The following is an 18,752-nucleotide window of genomic DNA, read 5'->3' as shown; positions in this document are numbered from 1 at the left end:
AGCTCCCATTAATTTTAATGGGAAGAGCAGTAAACACACCACTCCAAAGAAGCTGCTGGCAGGACTTTTCCTGATTCCCTGACAACGCACTGCTCCGGCTTAGACAATGGAGCAGCTGTTTTAGGGCAGATTTCAGGAGCTATTTTTAACACTAGAGCGCCTGCAAACTGCCCTCAGTGTGAAATGGGTGTAATCCTCCAGCTGAAGGTCCCTACCAAAGTACGGGCCTTCAGTTATGGGGCTGGAGAAAGTATCAATCGATGACAAGTGCAGTGATGGCACAATTGCACTCCTTTGGGCACTACAGTCCTTGTGCCGCAATGGCAGATGGGAATTGTAGTCTCTCTGTTCGGAGATCTCCCATAAGCACAGCATGCAGAAAGTCCGTGTTTATGTCTGGGGGGCACAGGGGTTTTATGCAAGCCTGTTAAAATCAATGACAGGCTGACAGATGCAGCAGCTCTATTATTATTATTATTATTATTATTATTATTATTATACAGCATTTATATAGTGTCGACAGTTTACGCAGCACTTTACAACTTGAGGCTAGACAGTACAATTTAATACAGTAGGAATCAGAAAGCCCTGCTCGTTAGAGCTTACAATCTAAGAGGGAGGGTCAAGACATAGAAGAGGTAATAGCTGTGGGGGATGTGCTGATTGAGAAAATTTAATGTACAGTTGTTAGGTGGGGGCCGGATAGGATTTTCTGACGAGATGAGTTTTCAGAGATCGTCTGAAAGTTGGGGGGGAGGGGGAGTAGGAGATAGTTGAACAGATTGGGGTAGACCATTCCAGAGGATGGAAGAGGCTTGGGAAAAGTCCTGGAGGCAAGCATGGGATGAGGCAGGTATGGATGTTCCCGCACATCTGAGTTACATTCGCACAGGGATGGATGCATGGCTCTGGATGCAGGCAACAAAACTTGGCCTTTGTGCTCGTGTGAATGAGCCCCAAACAGAAGCAGTGGGACAGACTTTCAGCTCGAGTGGGAAGAATTCTTACACTTGTGGTCATTGGGAAGAATTACCTCCTTACAGATGGCTAAAAAAGATCAATGGTGTCAGTGGGAACTTATCTGAGAGGAAGAAATTGCTGATTGCTCAAGGAACCCCTAGCAACCTCTGGAGGAACCCTAAAGTTCTGTGGAACCCTGGTTGAGTAACCCTGATCTAAAGGGACACATTTGTCACAGATCCTTTACATATCTGTTGCAATTGGCTGCCAGAATTACAGGCGCAGGGCAGACAAATGGACTTTGCTAACTGAGAGGCAGCCTGTTTTGCATTTTATAGTGTCTCCTGATTTGTATTTGATAGTGTATCCTAATTTGGTTGGTAAATGTCCCCCATTCTGTCACAGCGGGTAAGAAGGAATTAATCTAACGCACATTCCCTTGCTGCTGCCTTGCTGTGCATGGTATTGATCGATGCCCCACCCCCTCAGTCCAGTTTTACTGATATGCTTTCCCGACAGATGTTGGGATTTTTACATGAATGAGTAATTTTTTTATTTTGAACAAATAATCTTCTAGACTTCGGGAACGTCTCACTTTTTTTTTTTTTTTTTTTTTTTGTCCATTCATTACACTTTCACCAGCAAAGTAAGCTTTGTGTTTTTCAAAATGAAAATTTGTTTTCTGCCCATCATTAGAATTTGTGTCGTGCGTGAGGCAGTTTACTTTGTTTCGTGTTTTTAGAGGGCAAATAATTTATTTGCATGTTGATAGTATTTTCCTAAATCTTGTGGAAGCTCTAGTCAAACCTAGTCCAGGGATTTGCCTACACATACGGCCTGTCACCTGTTATGCTGGATTGGACCTGACAGGTGTCTTGTTTATTTACAGGTGGCGGGGGAAACCGAAAAGGAAAGAGCAAAAAATGGCGACAGATGCTGCAGTTTCCACATATCAGCGAATGTGAGGAGCTAAGGCGTACGATCGGTGAGTTGCCCATTGCATCCCAGCTCACCCTTGACACGTCTGTTATGTCACAAGCTAGAACTGACGAAAAAGCTTCTGTAGTTAGTGTTGACTAATATGGTTGCGCAGCTTCCTCTTGTTGTGGTACTTAACCCACTTCCTGTGTAAGCTAGCTTATGTGCAATGTAGTACACATATGTATAATTATTTCACTGTGAAAATCTACCGTACTTGAAATTCCTTGTTTTGTTAGAATACACTTTAAAGTGTTTTATAAAGGAAAAAAAATTAAAATAAATAACAACAAACATGGTATACTTGCCTACTCTGTGCAATGGTTTTGCACAGAGCAGCCTCGATCCTCCTCTATTTGAGTCCCTCTCTGGTGGTCCTGGCTCCAAACCCCCCCCCCCCCCTCCCCCCATCTGAGTGCAACATAGCAAGTCGCTTGCTATGGGGGCAGTCATGCTGACTTGCTTGCGAGCTGCGCTCTGCGTGTCTATTGACTTGGCTGCAGTCCCCGATTCCTTCTCACTGGCTGTGATTGACAGCAGCAGGAGACAATAGTTCTCACTGCTGTGTCTAAGCCAGTGAGGAGAGAGAGAGAGAACAGCGATGCTACTCTCATGCACAGTGCTAAATCGACATTGGGCTTGGGTTAGTATAATGGGGGGCACTGAGGGGAAGCTGCATAGAGAAGGATTTTACCCTGCATAGAATGCATTGGGGTAAAAAAAAATACTATCTGCCTTTTAGAACTAATTTAAAGCCCAACTCTGGAGACAAGTAAAAAAAAAAAAAAAAATCCTTGCAATGGGGCCCCCACACTGCAAGGGTTAAATGCTCATGAAGTCTTATTCCTGCTCCAGCAGAGTCCTGCCATTGGTGCAATTGCTCCTTCAAAGTCTTTCTAAGAGGTTCCTAGCCACGTTCACATGCTTCCCTCCTCACATAAAATGCAGGTCCAGCACTCCTGCATTGTAGGTGAGGGTCCGGGCCACAGCCCAGAGCATTGGAGAAAAGAGGGAAGCACTGGAGCGAGGAATATGGATAGTATTACAGCCGGTTCCTCTACCCCTTGGAGGTAATGATTACAATGTGGGGGGGCCCATTGCATTTTTTTTTCCGCCTTTAAAATTGGGTTTTTATTAATTAAAGCTGTACTCCAGTGACAGGAACAGTTTTCACTTGCAGTGGGCCCCATTTCTTCTGCAAGGGTTAACTGCTCTTTTAGGGCAGTACTCTCTAAACTGGCCCGGGGGGCCAGATGCGGCTCCCTTTTGCTTGCTCTCATCCAGCCCTTGGGGCACTATTTTCATCCACTAATACCAACAATGGGGCATAATTCCACCCCCCCCTCCCGACACCAAGTGGTGGCAGAATTCCTCCCAATGACACCAACAATAGGGCACAATTCCACCCAATGATACCAATGATGAGGCATTATTTATTCCTATTGGTGTTGGGACCTTTTCTACTCCCAATGCCCACAATCCAGCCCCCCTTAAGTCTGAAGGAGAGCAAACGGACCCTTTGTTTAGAATGTTTGGAGACCCCTGGTCTAGGGGATTATGAAAAAATGTGATATATTTGCTTTTTTTCCATGTTTCCTCAGCAACTGACACTCTTCTCCACTGCCTGATGCTCTGGGTGGTGGGTGGGACCCCAGCATCCTTCCATAGAATGCAGGACTGTTGGTCTTGTATTGTACAGGATGATGTCAGAGCTGCAACTGGAGGCTTCAGGGCACTGCTTGTGTAAATTTTAAATTGGTTGTAAACCCTTTACTACCACTTTATACTACAGGCAAGCCTATAATTAGGCTTACCTGTAGCTACACTGGATATCTCCTAAACCTGCATGGTTTAGGAGACATCCCTGTATTTGCATGTGCCAACGTCATTGGCACATGCGCACTAAAGCAACGGCACATACGTGCTGTTGTTTCAGTTATGCTATGCCGTTACCGGCGGCTCCTGTGCGCATACGTGGGAGTGATGTCATTGGCCGGAGCCGCAATACCTGGAAGTAACCCACGGGAGAGATGTCGGCCTCCGGAGCGGTGAAGAAGGACTGCTGTGGGGGCTTTGATCTCAGGTAAATAATTCATAATGAGCTAGTATACTATGCATACTAGCTCATTATGCCTTTTTGTCTTGCAGGTGTGTGTTTTTTTATTTATTTATTTTTGTTAAGGGTTTACAACCCCTTTAACACTTTATTCAACATCTCCAAGTCAAGAGTAGCAGTTAACCTTTGCAGCCAAGGGAAGGGGATATGTCATTTTGCCTATCATTCGCTAAATGCCTTTATTTAGAAAAGGCTTTACTGTATGTTTCCCTGAGCCTACAGCTATACGGGCAACATTTTTTAATTTGCTCCTGTATTTGATTTCACTGCTTTTCCTGTAATGCAGGGAGTGCTTTCCCAGGTTGCAGGTCCATAATGCTCTGCACTCCAGAAAGTGGATTGACACTGACATTATTCAAACTGCTAAATTGCCTGCAGGGTTGTGAGTTTACAAATAAATATGTTGAGCTATTCTCTTTAAATTTGCAATCAATAACATAAATGCATAAAAATCACTAAGCATAATAATATAGTGACAAAGTGAATAAAAGGCTGAAGGTTTTTTTCTTTGTACATTACCAAATGCATTGGGACTCCTGCCTTTACAAGCATATGAACTTTAATAGTATCCCAGTCTTAGACCCCCATACACACTATTTCTGCAGATTTTTGTCTTTTGATTTACCAAAACACATGTGCAAGGGCCTGCCTAACTGCATACAAATTGAAATTCTTAAGGTTTTACCTCATATTATATGGTTTTGATAAATCTGCAGAAAATATAATAGTATGTATGGGGCCTCTAATTTGTAGGGTTCAATATTGAATTGGCCCACTCTTTGCAGCTCAACTCTTCTGGGAAGGCTAACCACAAGGTTTAGGAGTGTGTCTATGGAAATGTTTGACCATTCTTCCAGAAACGCATTTGTGAGGTCAGACACTGATGTTGGAGAAGAAGGCCTGGCTCGCAGTCTCCCCTCTAATTAATCCCAAAGGTGTTTTCTTTGGGTTGAGGTCAGGCCAGTCAAGTTCCTCCATCCCAAAATCTCTCATCCATGTCTTTATGGACCTTGCTTTGTGCACTGGTGTGCAGTCATGTTGAAACAGGAAGGGGCCATCCCCAAACTGTTCCCACAAAGTTGGGAGCATGAAATATTCCAAAATGTCTTGGTATGCTGACGCCTTAAGAGTTCCCTTCACTGGAACTAAGGGGCCAAGCCCAACCCCTGGAAAACAATCAAGCACATGATTTGGACTAGTGCACAAAGCAAGGTCCATAAAGACATGGATGAGCAAGTTTGGGGTGGAGAAACTTGACTGTCCTGACCTCATCCTGGATGGATTAGAGCAGAGACTGTGAGCCAGGCCTTATTGTCCACATCAGTGCCTGACCTCACAAATAAACCTCTGAAATAATGGTCCGACATTCCCATGGACATCCCAGTGGCTCTCGCAGGTCTCTCCATCTTTGGCTGAGAGGCGCCATTGGTTCCCCCTGCTGTCAATCACAGCCATTGAGGAGGGAGCAACTTGTCTTCTACAAGCAGTGCCATCTGAGTGTAGTATGTCTATAAAGGAATGAGGAATCACATAGCATCACAGTCCATCTCCACTGAGTATTCTGTGTGGAAAAATATTAACTAAATACACATACCCTCCAGTGATCGACCACCAATGCAAATCCAAGCTTCTTACCAGAAACACAGGACCTTCACATAAGAGGTCATAAGTGCGTAAGTGGAATCTCCAGCCTCGCTTCACATATACACTGCAAAGGAAGGAAACAGGGCACATAGCCTAATCCTATATAAAATTTGAAATTTTATTCATAAAAATGATGGGTACTCGCATACGAAGAAATATTATTAGGGTGGAACATACAATTGCTTAAGCATGGCTGTATGCTGGCTGGAGCTTCAAGATCACAACTATGCACTTAGATGGGGGTCTTGTGCTTCTGCTAAGAGGCTTGCGTTTGCAATAGTGGTGGATCACTGGAGTTGACACGTGGTTATTGATTGATAACACAACATAATCACAGGAGATGGACTTTTATGCTATATGATTCTTATTATGGATGTCGCTTTTCACTATTACTTTGATTCATTTTGTCGCTATATTATTTTGTTTAGCTTTACTTACACATTTTATGTTTTTGACAGCGTATTTAAAGGAGGTAGTACAACATATTTATTCCTAAATGTATGCTCAGTACTTGGTATTCAGATACTATTTATTTTTAAACTTTTATGTTTTTCCAGCTCTAGACCCATGCACTAAAAGAAAATGTAGAAGTATGCTCTTATTTATCTACACGCTATATTGGTTTTGGAAATTTTTGTTGCTCTAAGAGATTGAATCTATGGCAAAATGTAACCTGTTTTGCTAGTTATAGTTGTACTGCTTGTGTTTTGTGAGGGTGTCAGATACTAGAGATCTGCTAAATAAAAAAATCATTATTTAGTTGTGGCAGCTAAATGGCACTCTCACCTTGCAGTTTTTCATGGATGGATTAGATTTATTTATTTTTTTCCCAGGGATATGATCTGCATAGAGTTTATATGTCCTTCCTGTGTGTGTGTGTGTGTGTGTGTGTGTGTGTGTTCCTCCCACAATCCTGTAACCTTCTTGTCAGTGTGTTGGCTCCCTCCCAAACTGGTTATACTGTATATGTATATGTGTTGACGGCTATGGTAGATTGTTTCGTTTGTTAAAAACTGGGTAAGGTAAATAATGTGCAGAAACCCTTGGCAACCATCTTTTTGTTGCTCGGAATTGGCAAAATGTGACCTCCTGTTGTATTTTGTTGATCACCATTGCTCCTTACACTGTATTTATTATTATTATTATCATCATTTTTATTATTATTATTCATGATTTATATAGCGCCAACATTTTGCACAGCACTTTACAATGTATGGGGGGTACAACACAATTACAGTACAGTTCAATACAAAAGGTACAGGAGGGCCTTGCTCGTAGATCTTACATTCTAAAGGGAGGGGGTGGTACTAAAGGTAATAGCTGCGGGGAATGATTTGATGGAGATGGCTCGGGGATAGTTGTTAGGTGGGTGTGGGATAGGCTTCCCTGAATAAATTAGTTTATTTATTAAAGAGCATGCCCACCCATAAGTGACATTTCTTTTACAGGTGGAATGTGGTGCGATACTCACTAGATTCTTCTATTTCTTGAGTATTCCAGTGGCGAGATCTCATGGTTTTAATTCCTGGCTCTACTCTGCCCAGTGTTTAGGGTGTTTTCACCACCTTTATGGTATCCCTACTGCATTCTCCACTTTGTAAAATGTGTGAAAATCAGAGCACGAGTGAGACTCCATATAATGTCTGGAAAATATACAAATCGCCTGTCCCTGAGAGATGCAAGGCTCTGAGAAAGCGGAACAAAACTCTGGAAACTGTGTCCAAATGAGGCAGAAAGAGGACTGTCATCAGTATAGCGTGTGGTCTCCCTGCTGATGATCTTTTCTCCATTACTGACTTTTCACCCCTTGTTCTGCACTGTGTCTCTCTATAGAGGTGGCTGTCTTGGTAGAGGCAGGGTTTTCCTTCCTCATGACAGAGCCTCCAGCAAGGAAAACAATGAGCATCACAATAACTGCATCATCAATCTCACTCCAGATCTCTATAAACTAGCAGTCTGAGGCAGCAGTGACTTGGATTCACACTGAAGATGTAGAGCTATGATACTGTAAGCACAGGAGTGCCTAGGCATACTCGCATATCAAGAGGTTTTCAGGTGGACATAATTAACATTTCATTACGCTCTCTGTAATATAGCAAATCTTCACTTCTTGTGTTTAGGTCCACTTTAAAATGTACGTAAACCCTGCTTTTCAATCCATTTCAGTAAAAAACAACAAAAAAAAAACAAAAAACAGATACAGTAAATTCCTTTTTCTTAGATGTCCCCTGACTGGGAGATTGCTCCTTTCTGATCTCTACCCAGGAATGTTGATAGTTGAAGCTATGTGTTTGTGATGTCACTACTGGTTTCCTTAACTGTTCACTTACATCAGGGCAGCCTAGGAAGCGTGGCTGCATGTAGGGCTGCAACTAACGATTGTTTTCATAATCAATTAGTTGGCAGATTATTGTTTCGATCGGTTAATAACCTTAAAGTGTGGTGTATAATTGAGTTAATATGTAAAGTTAAAAAAAAAAAAAAAAAAAAAAAAGGTAATGTTGTTATTCATCAATATGCAGTGGTCAATCTAAATAACCAACTAGACGATAAGGGAGCAAAATCTCTAATCCACTCTGAGAATAACAGACAGAGATATACTGTATATACTATTAAATGAGATGTACTACTAGAGGAGATGTAAACTATTAAAGGTTGAATCTGGTAAATATCATCAGACTTGGATCAAATTTTTTATTTTTATTTTTTTAAAGAAAAAAAGAAAGGTTCGACTGTTTTGCAGATTTTCAAACAGAACTGTAATATGTTATATTCTGGCGATACAAAAACAATGTCTTTCTTCAAAAAAAGTAATTTTAAGAACGTTCCTTAGATTTTCTAATTGTTAATGGGGTCAAATTGAAGTTTGTTTTCAACAACAGTGACGGGAAAATTTAGAAATAATAGAATCCATTCAGACATTACATTCATTTTAAAAATGAATGTTAAAAGCAAGTGAAAATTTCAAACAACTCTCATTCTTTCAGCGAATGTTCAAAGATTTTTCGTATGAATATTCTCATTTGAAAATTGATTTGTGTGAGCATAAGGCTCGGTACACACCTATGCAGTTTGCATCTGATCTGTTTCTGCAGTGCTTTTTGCTGCCACTTGCGTTTTTTTGTTTTATGTGTTTTTTTTTTATTTTTGGCCAATTTGTTTGGCAGATTAAAAAACACAAATTGCTGTAAAAATGCATTACATGCTTTTCTGCAGCTAAACCAGAAAAAGCACAGTTTTGCATTGAAAAAGTCCTTGACCCTTTCCAAATACGCAGCAGCTTAAAAAAGCATAGATGTCAATGTGTCCCATTGGAAACCATGTTAAATGAACTGTAATGTGTTTCTGCAAGAAGCACTAAAAAATGCATAGGTGTGAACCAGGCCTAAGACGTTTAGTAACGCAATGGGGTTAAAAAAACTAAAATGAGCCCTTTTATAGCACAAAAAGAGCAAATGATTGCTACTGTAAGGGTTTCATTAGTAGTAATATTTACAGTAGCGATTATTTGCTCTTTTTGTACTGTAAGGGACTACTTTTTTTTTATTTATTTAACCCCATTATGTTACTGGCCGATTATGAAAATAGTAATCAATTAGTTGTCGATTTTAATTAATTTAGTTGTTTCGGCCCTAGCTGCATGTGTCACAGGCTGACAATAGGACCTTTTCAGGCACACATGGGGGGCATTGTTTTTTTTGTTTTAGTTTTTTTTCCTGTTTCCCTGTGATAGCAGGCTCATGTAATATGCCTCTAGTCAAAGTCTGCTGAAACATGTCCCTAGCCTCCAACAACTCCTGTAGCGTGTCTGCAGTCTTTGACCATCTACTGTATATGTCCACAGACTCTGACCGTCTCCTGTATTATATCTACAGCCCCTGCCCATCTCTTGTATTGTGTCCAGTCTTTGATCATCTCCTGTATTTTACAATGATCAGCTTTTATTTATTCATGTAAAACTGTTGCTGTAACTGCAGTGTGAGTTTGGCTTTTAATTTTAGTCTATTTTGGGCCTCATGCACACTAGACATCATAAAAACGGCAGTAGAGTTAGCTGTAGAATGCTGCATTTAAAAAATGTGAATTTTTTTCTCCTGCGTTTTTGCTTTAGCTTGAGGCTCATGCTGGATAGCTGCATTTTTTCAGCGCTGGATCATTTTTACAGCTGAAAAACTCCTCTTTCAAAACGCAGTAGTTCTGGGGGATTTTTCCAGCCTGAAATCTCCCCTGCCAAAAAAACACTGCTGAAAGCCTATGTGTGCATGGACAAATAGGATACCATGCTGGGGAGTTTACTGGCTGTAGAAAAAAAATGCCTGACGCCCAAAACAGTTGCTGTAAAAACACCCAGTGCACTTGAGGCCTAAATCTGCTAGTACATATAGGTGTCCATGCATTGATCAAAATTCCAACAGTGACCAGCTGAATTTTAATCGACTTCAACAAATAGCCTGTTTGGGTTTTTTACGGATAAGCTGTGCCACCAGATATAGCCTGCAACACTGATCAGGATGCTCTGATGGCATAATAAAATGCTTTTGGAGTAAAAATCTATTTCAGATACATTAATCATTTAGTTTATTCAGCATGAAATGGAGCTTAGTTATGTAGCATGAGGCTGTATATTCTGCAATATTTTCATTTTTGGTAAACTCATTCAATGAATCCAAGCTCTGCAAGCTGAGATAACATGCACTGCATTGATACATTCACACAATGGCACAGCAACCATGAGATAAATATTCCTTTATTCCATTATTTTGCAAATCTATGTACACTTCAAACTGTATGATTGAATTGGTTCAGATATCGCTGTTTTACTAACCTGACAGCTTATTATTCTAAATGGGGAACCTTCGTTTTGTTTGCAAATATTTACAATTCTAACTACCAGCAAGAATAAGTCCTTACATTTAAAGAGCACCTGTCATTTCAGATGCATCATGGCAGCGCCATGGCAGGTCAAGTGCCCCCCCCCCCCTGGGATCAGATCTTAAATTCAACACAGTTCCATCGCTATCGGGGTGCGGGCAGCCCACACCCGTGTGAGGCCATCAAGGTTCTGTCAAGGTTCTGTCACGCACCCCTATCAGTGTAGTATGACTGCAGGCTCTTTTCCCTGCTCAGTCCAGCAGAGAAGTCGGCGATGCTGTGACAGCAGAAGGCGAGCTGCGGGCTATCACTAGGTTCCTCACCCAGCTTCCTGCCCGCTCTGTTCCTTCCCTATTGGCCATAACTGAGGGCCAATCAAAGGAGACTAGGAGAGGAGCGCATCATGGGATATGTAGTCCCAAATATGTGGCCCCATTTTCCACAGGGATGAGGCTACTCGATCAAAAGAGAGATTGAGAGACTGCAGCCTGGAAAAAAGCTGAGGGAGAGAGCGCTAAAGGTAAAAGAATGAGGGGTGTGCTGGGCAGAAGCCAGAGAGATAGAGAGAGAGAGAGCGCCACGCTGCCCAGCGCCACCAGAGAGAGAGCTACACTGCCCCGCGCCACCAGAGAGCCACGCTGCCCAGCACTGCCAGAGAGAGAGACTGAGCCACTGCCAGGGTACAGACATGCTACATGACTGACCGGAGGGATCACTGCTGTGTTTTCGTTGAGTCTGGTAACAGGGCCTGTTTGCCATTAACCATTACTTATCCTAGGGATTGTACTACGTCTGCAGTCTCTGACCATGATAATGTGATAATGACATTGTCGAAAAATGGCGGCGCATGGGTGACCCTAAAATTATGCCCCCCCCTGAAAAAAGTTCTGCGGACGCCCATGCCTCTGAAACTTTTGATGTTTGTCAACCTGCAGAATGTTGAGAGCTACACTGGAAATGTTTGAGTCTATACAGCTGCTCCTTTTTAGATCAAATGTCATTGTTGCCTCTACTTCTCTAGACGTCCTCACTGGCCTTTTGTTCTTCCCACCCTGTGGATTGAGCTTTTAATGACATTACTTTCCAGCAGCTTCTTTGTGTTTTAGCCCACCTAATGTCAGTCAAAATGCATGTGACAAAAATAAATGTGCGAGATGTGAGTTTGCTCATAACATTTCTTTATGGGAAAAGGCAACTTAAATGGGAGGGGGGAACAAAAAAAGTGTATGTGTAAAAAAAAAAAAAAAAAAAAAAAATGTATTAATCTATCTCTATCCAGGATTTGTTGAGACGTTCAGATGTTCGTTACTATATATTTTATTTTCAAATCTTATTAGCTTTAGGCTAAAACACATTTTGGGTTGGCTTTCTCATAGTTAACGAGTAACAAAGACATGTCTGCCTGTCGGCATTGAAAACATACCTTCCCAACATAATTTCGTTATTTGGCAGGTAATAAAATAAATTTTCATTTACAAATGAATGTATTCCTGTGTCCTACAGAGCACGATTATCACAGTCTTTGTGATCGGCAACCCATTGGGCGTCTTCTCTTCCGTCAATTTTGTGAAACTCGGCCGGAGTTGTTGCGTTGTGTCCACTTCCTAGATGCTGTGGTGAGAGTGCTATATTCACATTATACAGCAGGCTATACGTTTTTTTTTTTTTTTGTTGTTTTTTTGTTTTGTTTTTTTCCTGTGCCATAAACCTCATTCCTTTTTCTTTTTAAGGCTGAGTATGAAGTGTCTCCAGACGAGAAGCGGAAAGAATGTGGTCAGCTACTGATTCAAAAATACCTCACTAATACGGTAAGGATTTGGAGCATATTAAGAAAACCCAGGTAAACGAGAACTCTGGGAGGACCATTATATACCTTCTACGGTTATGAACATTTTGTGAATCTTTGATAAACTAAGAATTTATCAAAAATATAACGCAAAAAAATAAAAAAATAAAAAAGACAAATCAGTCAAAGTAACATACACTAGGATATTTATAGTCTGAAATAACCTTATGGACCATGTTGTTTGAACGCAACTTGTTAGGATTTTTAGATGTCTGGGTTACTTGGGTCAAGTACTTGATAGTCCCTATTTATTTATTTATTTTCTAAATCGACTTCACTGCACTGAATACGGCTTTCAGTCAATGATTGACTGCTTCTCAAACAAGTATATAGCTTTGTGGCACACTCCCTGCAAATAAAATTTGTGCTTTGAGATATAACCAGATTTTCATGGTTGCTCTCCCCTGGTCATGGTCTCCCTATATTAGTTACTATGCTCCTTCTGCTTTGAATACTTTGACTTTTTGATGTGCAGCAAGCATTCAAAAATAAGTCCACAGTGCCCTCCTACATATTTACCTTTTAGTACTAATTTCTTTCAATGAGACCTTATATGGACTATAGATGGTTCTTATGATTGTACATCAAATACTCATTCTGTCTTGAAGGCTCATAAGGGTAAAACGAATCAACCACTAAAAAACAGAATAATGTAGATCACCATCAGATGCAATATTGAACCAACCAGTCAGGGGCATACCTGGACACTCAAAGAAATGGATTTGATATTGAGGCCTCATGCACAGCTGCTTTTAGGGGCATCCTCTTCTTCTTCTTCTTTTTTTTTTTTTTTTTTTTTTTTTTTTTTCTGCTTGGGTTTTTTTTGTTTTGTTTTTTCCCCTACTTCTAAACTCTACTGCATGTTAACCTATGTATCCATGCACAAAATAGACTTTTAGCAGCATTTAGGGCACTTTCACACTGGGGCGTCTGCAGTTTTGGCTGCGCTTTTTGGCTGCTAGCGGGGGCTAAAAGCGCCCCACTAACGGCTGAAAAAGGGTTAAAAGTGGCAATTTGCAGGCGCTTCGGTGGCGCTGCTTATTGATTTCAGTGGGCAGCGGCTTTTTAGGAGCGGTGTATACACTGCTCCTAAAGCGCTGCAAAGATGCTGCTTGCAGGATTTAACGTCCTGCAAGCACAACGCTCCAGTGCGAAAGCCCTCGGACTTTCACACTAAAGTGACAGGAGAGGCACTTTACAGGCGCTATTATTAGCGCTATGGCACCTGTAAAGTGCTTCCGTGTGGAAGTAGCCTAAGTGGCAGGGGCTTTTGGAGGAAGGAAAAAAAAAACACTGCCAGCGCGACCAGAAGCAGCAGAGTTTTGTCAGAAAAAACGCTTGACGACGCTAAACTCATCTAAGCGCACCTAAGCACACTAGACGCAGTTAGTGCTTGAGAGTAATTAATTTCAATGGCCAGAATAAATGATTGTTCTGACCAATGAACTGAACTAACGCCCAAGCTCTTGACACCTATAAATGCTTTAAACACTTTTGCTGGCGTTGGGCTTTTTTTCTGCTAAAACACTGCTGCCAGGAAGAAAGGCTTCTAGGAGAGTTTGCAAAACATCCTGTGTGCATGAGGCCTTATAGCTGCTAGAATCCCCTTTGCCAGATCCTGGAAGACTTGTTGCTCTTGAACTGGTCAAGGTCAAGCATTCCTGGCTAATGATTAATGAAAAACGATTGACTGCCCTGGATGATAGGATGGAGACCTTCAGGGATGTCTGGATACAATGCTTCTCAGGATTTGGAAGGGACAAATAGGCGCCCTACAGGTCCCTCCTTCTCAGATTTGCCACCACCCGAGCAAACCATTGTATTCCATCCTAGCATAATTGCAAATTGTAGTAATAGAGACACAAATTGCAATAGAGACACACACAGAATTGGGATATATGATCCTAATTGAGCTACATGACTTAAGAATGTAATGCCTCTCTTGGAGATTGTAGTTATTTCACAATTTACACCCGTTATCTTCATTTGTACTTTGGGAAAAGCTCAGTAAAAATAATTGAAACTGAAAAAACAGGATAACTCTGATCAAGGGTAGACCACTGATGTCATAACAGACACAGAGGAAGCAATTCAGGCACTCCATATTTGGTGATGCACTTCTTCTGTCAAACACACATTTTTAAAGTGAAAGCGATACATCAAGGGATTAGTTCACCTTTGCCCAAAAAAAACTGCCTATGTAGATAAGAGTTGCTGTAGGTAAAGACAAACTGTGCACCTTTTTGTCTAAAGTTGAAAAATGCCCTTGCTATAGGTGTAGGCCACTTACATACCTTATGAAGCCTGACTGGAATACTCTCAAGGACATTGTTGAGACGTTACTCAAAAAGGCCTGGTCGTTACTGATCACCTTTAGGCCTCATGCACACTGGACATTTTTACAGCAGCTGTTTTTGGCTTCAGGCATTTTTTTCTGCATCCAATAAATGCTCCAGCTTGTTATCCTATGTGTCCATGCACACATAGGGGGTTATTTACGAAAAGGCAAATCCACTTTCCACTGAAAGTGCAGTCACTGTAAATCTAAGGGGTAGATCTGAAATAAGGAGAAGCTCTGCTGATTTTATTATCCAATCATGTGCAAGCTAAAATGCTGTTTTTTATTTTCATTGCATGCCCCCCCTTGGATCTACAGCGACTTCACTTCCAAGTGCACTTGCAGTGCAAAGTGGATTCTCCTTTAGTAAATAACCCCCATGGGCTTTTATCTGTGTTTGTTGTTTTTTTTGGTAAGGGTGTTTCCTGCCCCCCCCCCCCCCCCCCCCCCAACTAGTGGGTTTTAAGGAGGCGTTTTTTCAGCTGTAAAAGCTCTCTAACTCTGATAGAAGTTAAAAACACTGAAAAAGTGTCTATTCTGCGTTTTTTGTACCATAAGCTTTTGTGGGAGTATACCGTCGTTTTGTTGAAAAACGCTGCAAAAATCATTCTACAGCTAACACTGCTGGCATTTTTATAAAACGTCCAATGTGCATGAGGCCTTATCACAGGTGTGAGCTCTTAAACCCTAAGCTCAGAGCTACTTTATCAAGGAAGAGAAAATGCATGTGAGGGGGATTAAATCGGAGAAAGAACTCGCTACTGTGAAGGTACGCAATAATGACTAGGTCTCTCTTAGCAACATCCTGGGAGTATTCCAGTCAGGCTTCAGGAAATGCATAAATGGCCTACACCTATAGCAAGGGCATTATTCAACTTTAGTCAGAGCTGCACTGTTTGTTTTTATCCACAGCCACCCCTTATCTGCATAGGCAATTTTGTTTTTTTGGTAAAGGTGAACTGACCCTTTTAATATGTTTCTGCTATTGTAAAATAGGCTGATGGAGGACTTCTATTGGATTGCTATGAACTTCTGAGCATTGAAATTCAAAGACAAAGCTTCTGTAGGATATTTTCCCCAGAGTAAAATTACCAAGAATATATAGCTTTTGGTCCTAGATGACTGGCTGAGGAAGCCCATAATTAGCGGTAAATTAGAAAGTTCCTGTTCACTCTCTCTCATTACCTACATAGAATCACAATAATCTGACTTGCTTAATTTCCTCTGCTACCGGTAGTAGTGTGTTAGAAATATACTGTTGCAAACCAAGCTGTATTGCTGTTGCATTCAAATTGAACAACACAGTTGAAGCAATTGACCTCTATAGTTAATTAAGTCAATTATTGTGATGAAAGAGAGGCAAGCATTTTTAAATCCGAGTGCAACTGTCAATGTCTGGAGCCCCCGGCATAATCATTGGGGGCCCACAAAAGCCGCAAATCCATTCCCACTACTGATGCTTGTTCCATTTTATATCCATACGTGACACTTTAATATGCTAAATGCCTTTGCTGCATTTGAATTTACATTTACATTTGCATTTGTAATGAACCGCAGTGAAAGTATTTGCCCACTGCTTTTCCTGTTTGATAAATCACTCGGGCAGACTGTGTTTAGGCTTCTGAGCAATCATATGAGGTCCTATGATTGGAATTGTGTCCTTCGGCATATGTATTTCTTTTTGTTGTTCTGTTTTTGTCCTAGTTTTTATTTTAAGTTTGTACAAAAATACCAGAGTATAAAATATAGGAAAACTTCAAAATGCATACTGGCAAACTTTCTGACCTGCCTAAAAAGTATAATTCGGCCAGGTGCTGAGCTTACTTTTCTCTTTTGTATTCAAAGTATTACTGCTTGGTCAGGGCTGGGACTGGACATGGAAGCAGCAGCAGATTGCTGATGAGCTCATCTCTGTGTTTTCTCCTTCAATCAGCAAGCTCCATTTGTTAGAATCTCAGCTCTGTGCAATTCAGTAAAGTTGGGTTGGTATTCAGTGCTGCCCCTCTTAGGAAGCTGATGTTTAGAGGGTTACCATAGGCAAGTACTTTATAAAATGTTTACAGTGAACACATGCTTTGCTCAAACTTCCAGTTTTCACAGTTAACAGTGGACAGTGCAGTCTTGAGCCAGTCCGTTAGCTTGGAGATGGGAGGAGGGAGACGCAGGGGAGTGCCTTGCCACCCTTCGGTTACTGGTCTGTGTTTCTACTGATGCACACAATTTAGGCAGACACAAATCTAGTCTCTGCATGCAAGTGGCTCCATAGGATGTTGAAAGAGAAAGGGGCCACCCTGAATCGGGAAAACTTGGGCAGCTGTCATGACACCAGCCTTGTAGTCAGGGATTAAAAGATAAGGAAGCTACATACTTAAAGTGGTTGTAAACCACTAGCCTTTTTGTACCTGCAAGGTAATGTCATAATGTGCTAGTATGCATTGCTGTTCACGGCACAGGGCTGTGCTGTGTAATTTGGCCCAATGTAACACCTGAAATACCTGACTGATCCTGCCAGTTTCTGCCCTCACCTCTGTTAACTAACCACGGTATATCATGGCTGCTGAGCCCTGGCATTGTGATCAGTTTACGTGCCTCCATCATCCATAGCTCTCCTGTGTCAGGGCTGCCCCCTCCCGCCCTGCGGCTGAAATACTTTTTCATATTGTATATAATCCTCCTTGTCTCCTAACCATAAGGTGTGTGTGTGTGTGTGTGTGTGTGTGTGTGTGTGAAGGCTTTCTATACCTCATTTCAGAGCAGAGGTTGGTGATCACGTGACACGCCGGCTCTCTCCTCTTCTCCTCCTCCCCTCCCGGCTGAGATCAGTGGGGGAATCTCATACTCTTCTGCTGCATCCGTCAGACTGGGAGAGGAGAGGCTGGTCATGTGATCACCAATTTGCCGCTCTGATATAAGGTATAGACTGTTTGTTTTTCAATAAAACGCACACACAGGGGCACCTATTGTTAGGAGACAAGGAGGATTTTATATAAGGTCCTTTTTTTATAGTGGGTTAATAACCACTTTAAAGCCTGGTACACATGGGCCAAATGTTTGTTTGGGCGGCATCGGCCGATTCAATAGTAACCTGGGCATGACCAAAAAAGGTCTTCTGATCAGCGCTCTCAGCCATGTCAGATAGTTTATTAAAAATGGCTTCTTCTGGGCTGTCAGTTATTATATATATATATATATATATATAATTTTTTTTTTTTTTTGCAGGGCTGAACGGAAAAAAAAACTATTAGTGTGTACTAGGCTTAAGACTTAGAGGAGGTCCAGTCTGGGTGAAAGAAATTCAGCAGCTATAAATACTGTAGCTACTGGCTTTTAATATTAGGGCACTTACCTGTCCAGGGAGCCCACGATGTTGGCACCTCAGCCAGTCTTGACTACCAGATGCTGCTGCCACCACCATTCCTGGTGAGGGAACCGGAGGGGGGAAGGGAGCGTGTAAGCAGAAGTTCCACTTTCGGGTGGAACTCCACTTTAAATTCAACAATTGCATACTGAGTTACTGAGCACACTTTGGGTCTAGGGCTATTGGGGCTTGCATAAGACCGATTTAAATGAACATTGAGACTGATGTAGTAATTGAGTTGAGAATATTTGCACAAAAAAATGTAGCTGTATTCATTTTGAATACCCAGTTATGTGCAGATGAAATAAACAGGTATTTGTTTTTTGCATGATTGCATAATTAAAGTGACTTTTTTACTCAGTGTCAACTCCTGTAGTTAATCAGTCTCCAATATGTAGAGGCACTCCATTGGCATGAACTCGTTCCACTCTTTCTTGAATCAGGGGCTGTAAATCCATTAACAGCCTCAATTTGTAAGCAGCCCATAGATCGGAGATATGCAATTAGCGGACCCCCAGCTGTTGCAGAACTACAACTCCCATGAGGCATAGCAAGACTGACAGCCACAAGCATGACACCCAGAGGCAGAGGCATGTTGGGACTTATAGTTTTGCAACAGCCGGAGGTCTGCTAATTGCAT

The 18,752-nt window shown here is 41.6% G+C and overlaps 1 protein-coding gene across 1 annotated transcript in view; it reads left to right on the top strand.

Moving 5' to 3' along the window:
* The window catches only part of GRK6 (G protein-coupled receptor kinase 6), a 78,547-nt gene that overhangs the window by 6,056 nt on the left and 53,739 nt on the right, over nucleotides 1-18,752 (top strand). Inside the window, exons 2-4 of the mRNA XM_077472548.1 lie at nucleotides 1,850-1,945; nucleotides 12,074-12,186; nucleotides 12,301-12,378. Of these exons, the coding sequence (XP_077328674.1) occupies nucleotides 1,850-1,945; nucleotides 12,074-12,186; nucleotides 12,301-12,378 (287 nt within the window). The remainder of the gene's footprint in view (nucleotides 1-1,849; nucleotides 1,946-12,073; nucleotides 12,187-12,300; nucleotides 12,379-18,752) is intronic.

The sequence above is a fragment of the Lithobates pipiens genome, unplaced genomic scaffold (assembly GCF_037356315.1).
Source record: "Lithobates pipiens isolate NorthernLeopardFrog02 unplaced genomic scaffold, aLitPip1_a1.2 Scaffold_8, whole genome shotgun sequence".
In the NCBI taxonomy this organism is placed as follows: domain Eukaryota; kingdom Metazoa; phylum Chordata; class Amphibia; order Anura; family Ranidae; genus Lithobates; species Lithobates pipiens.
The sequence above is the reverse complement of the archived record's forward strand: the minus strand, read 5'-3'. Positions and strand labels throughout refer to the sequence as shown.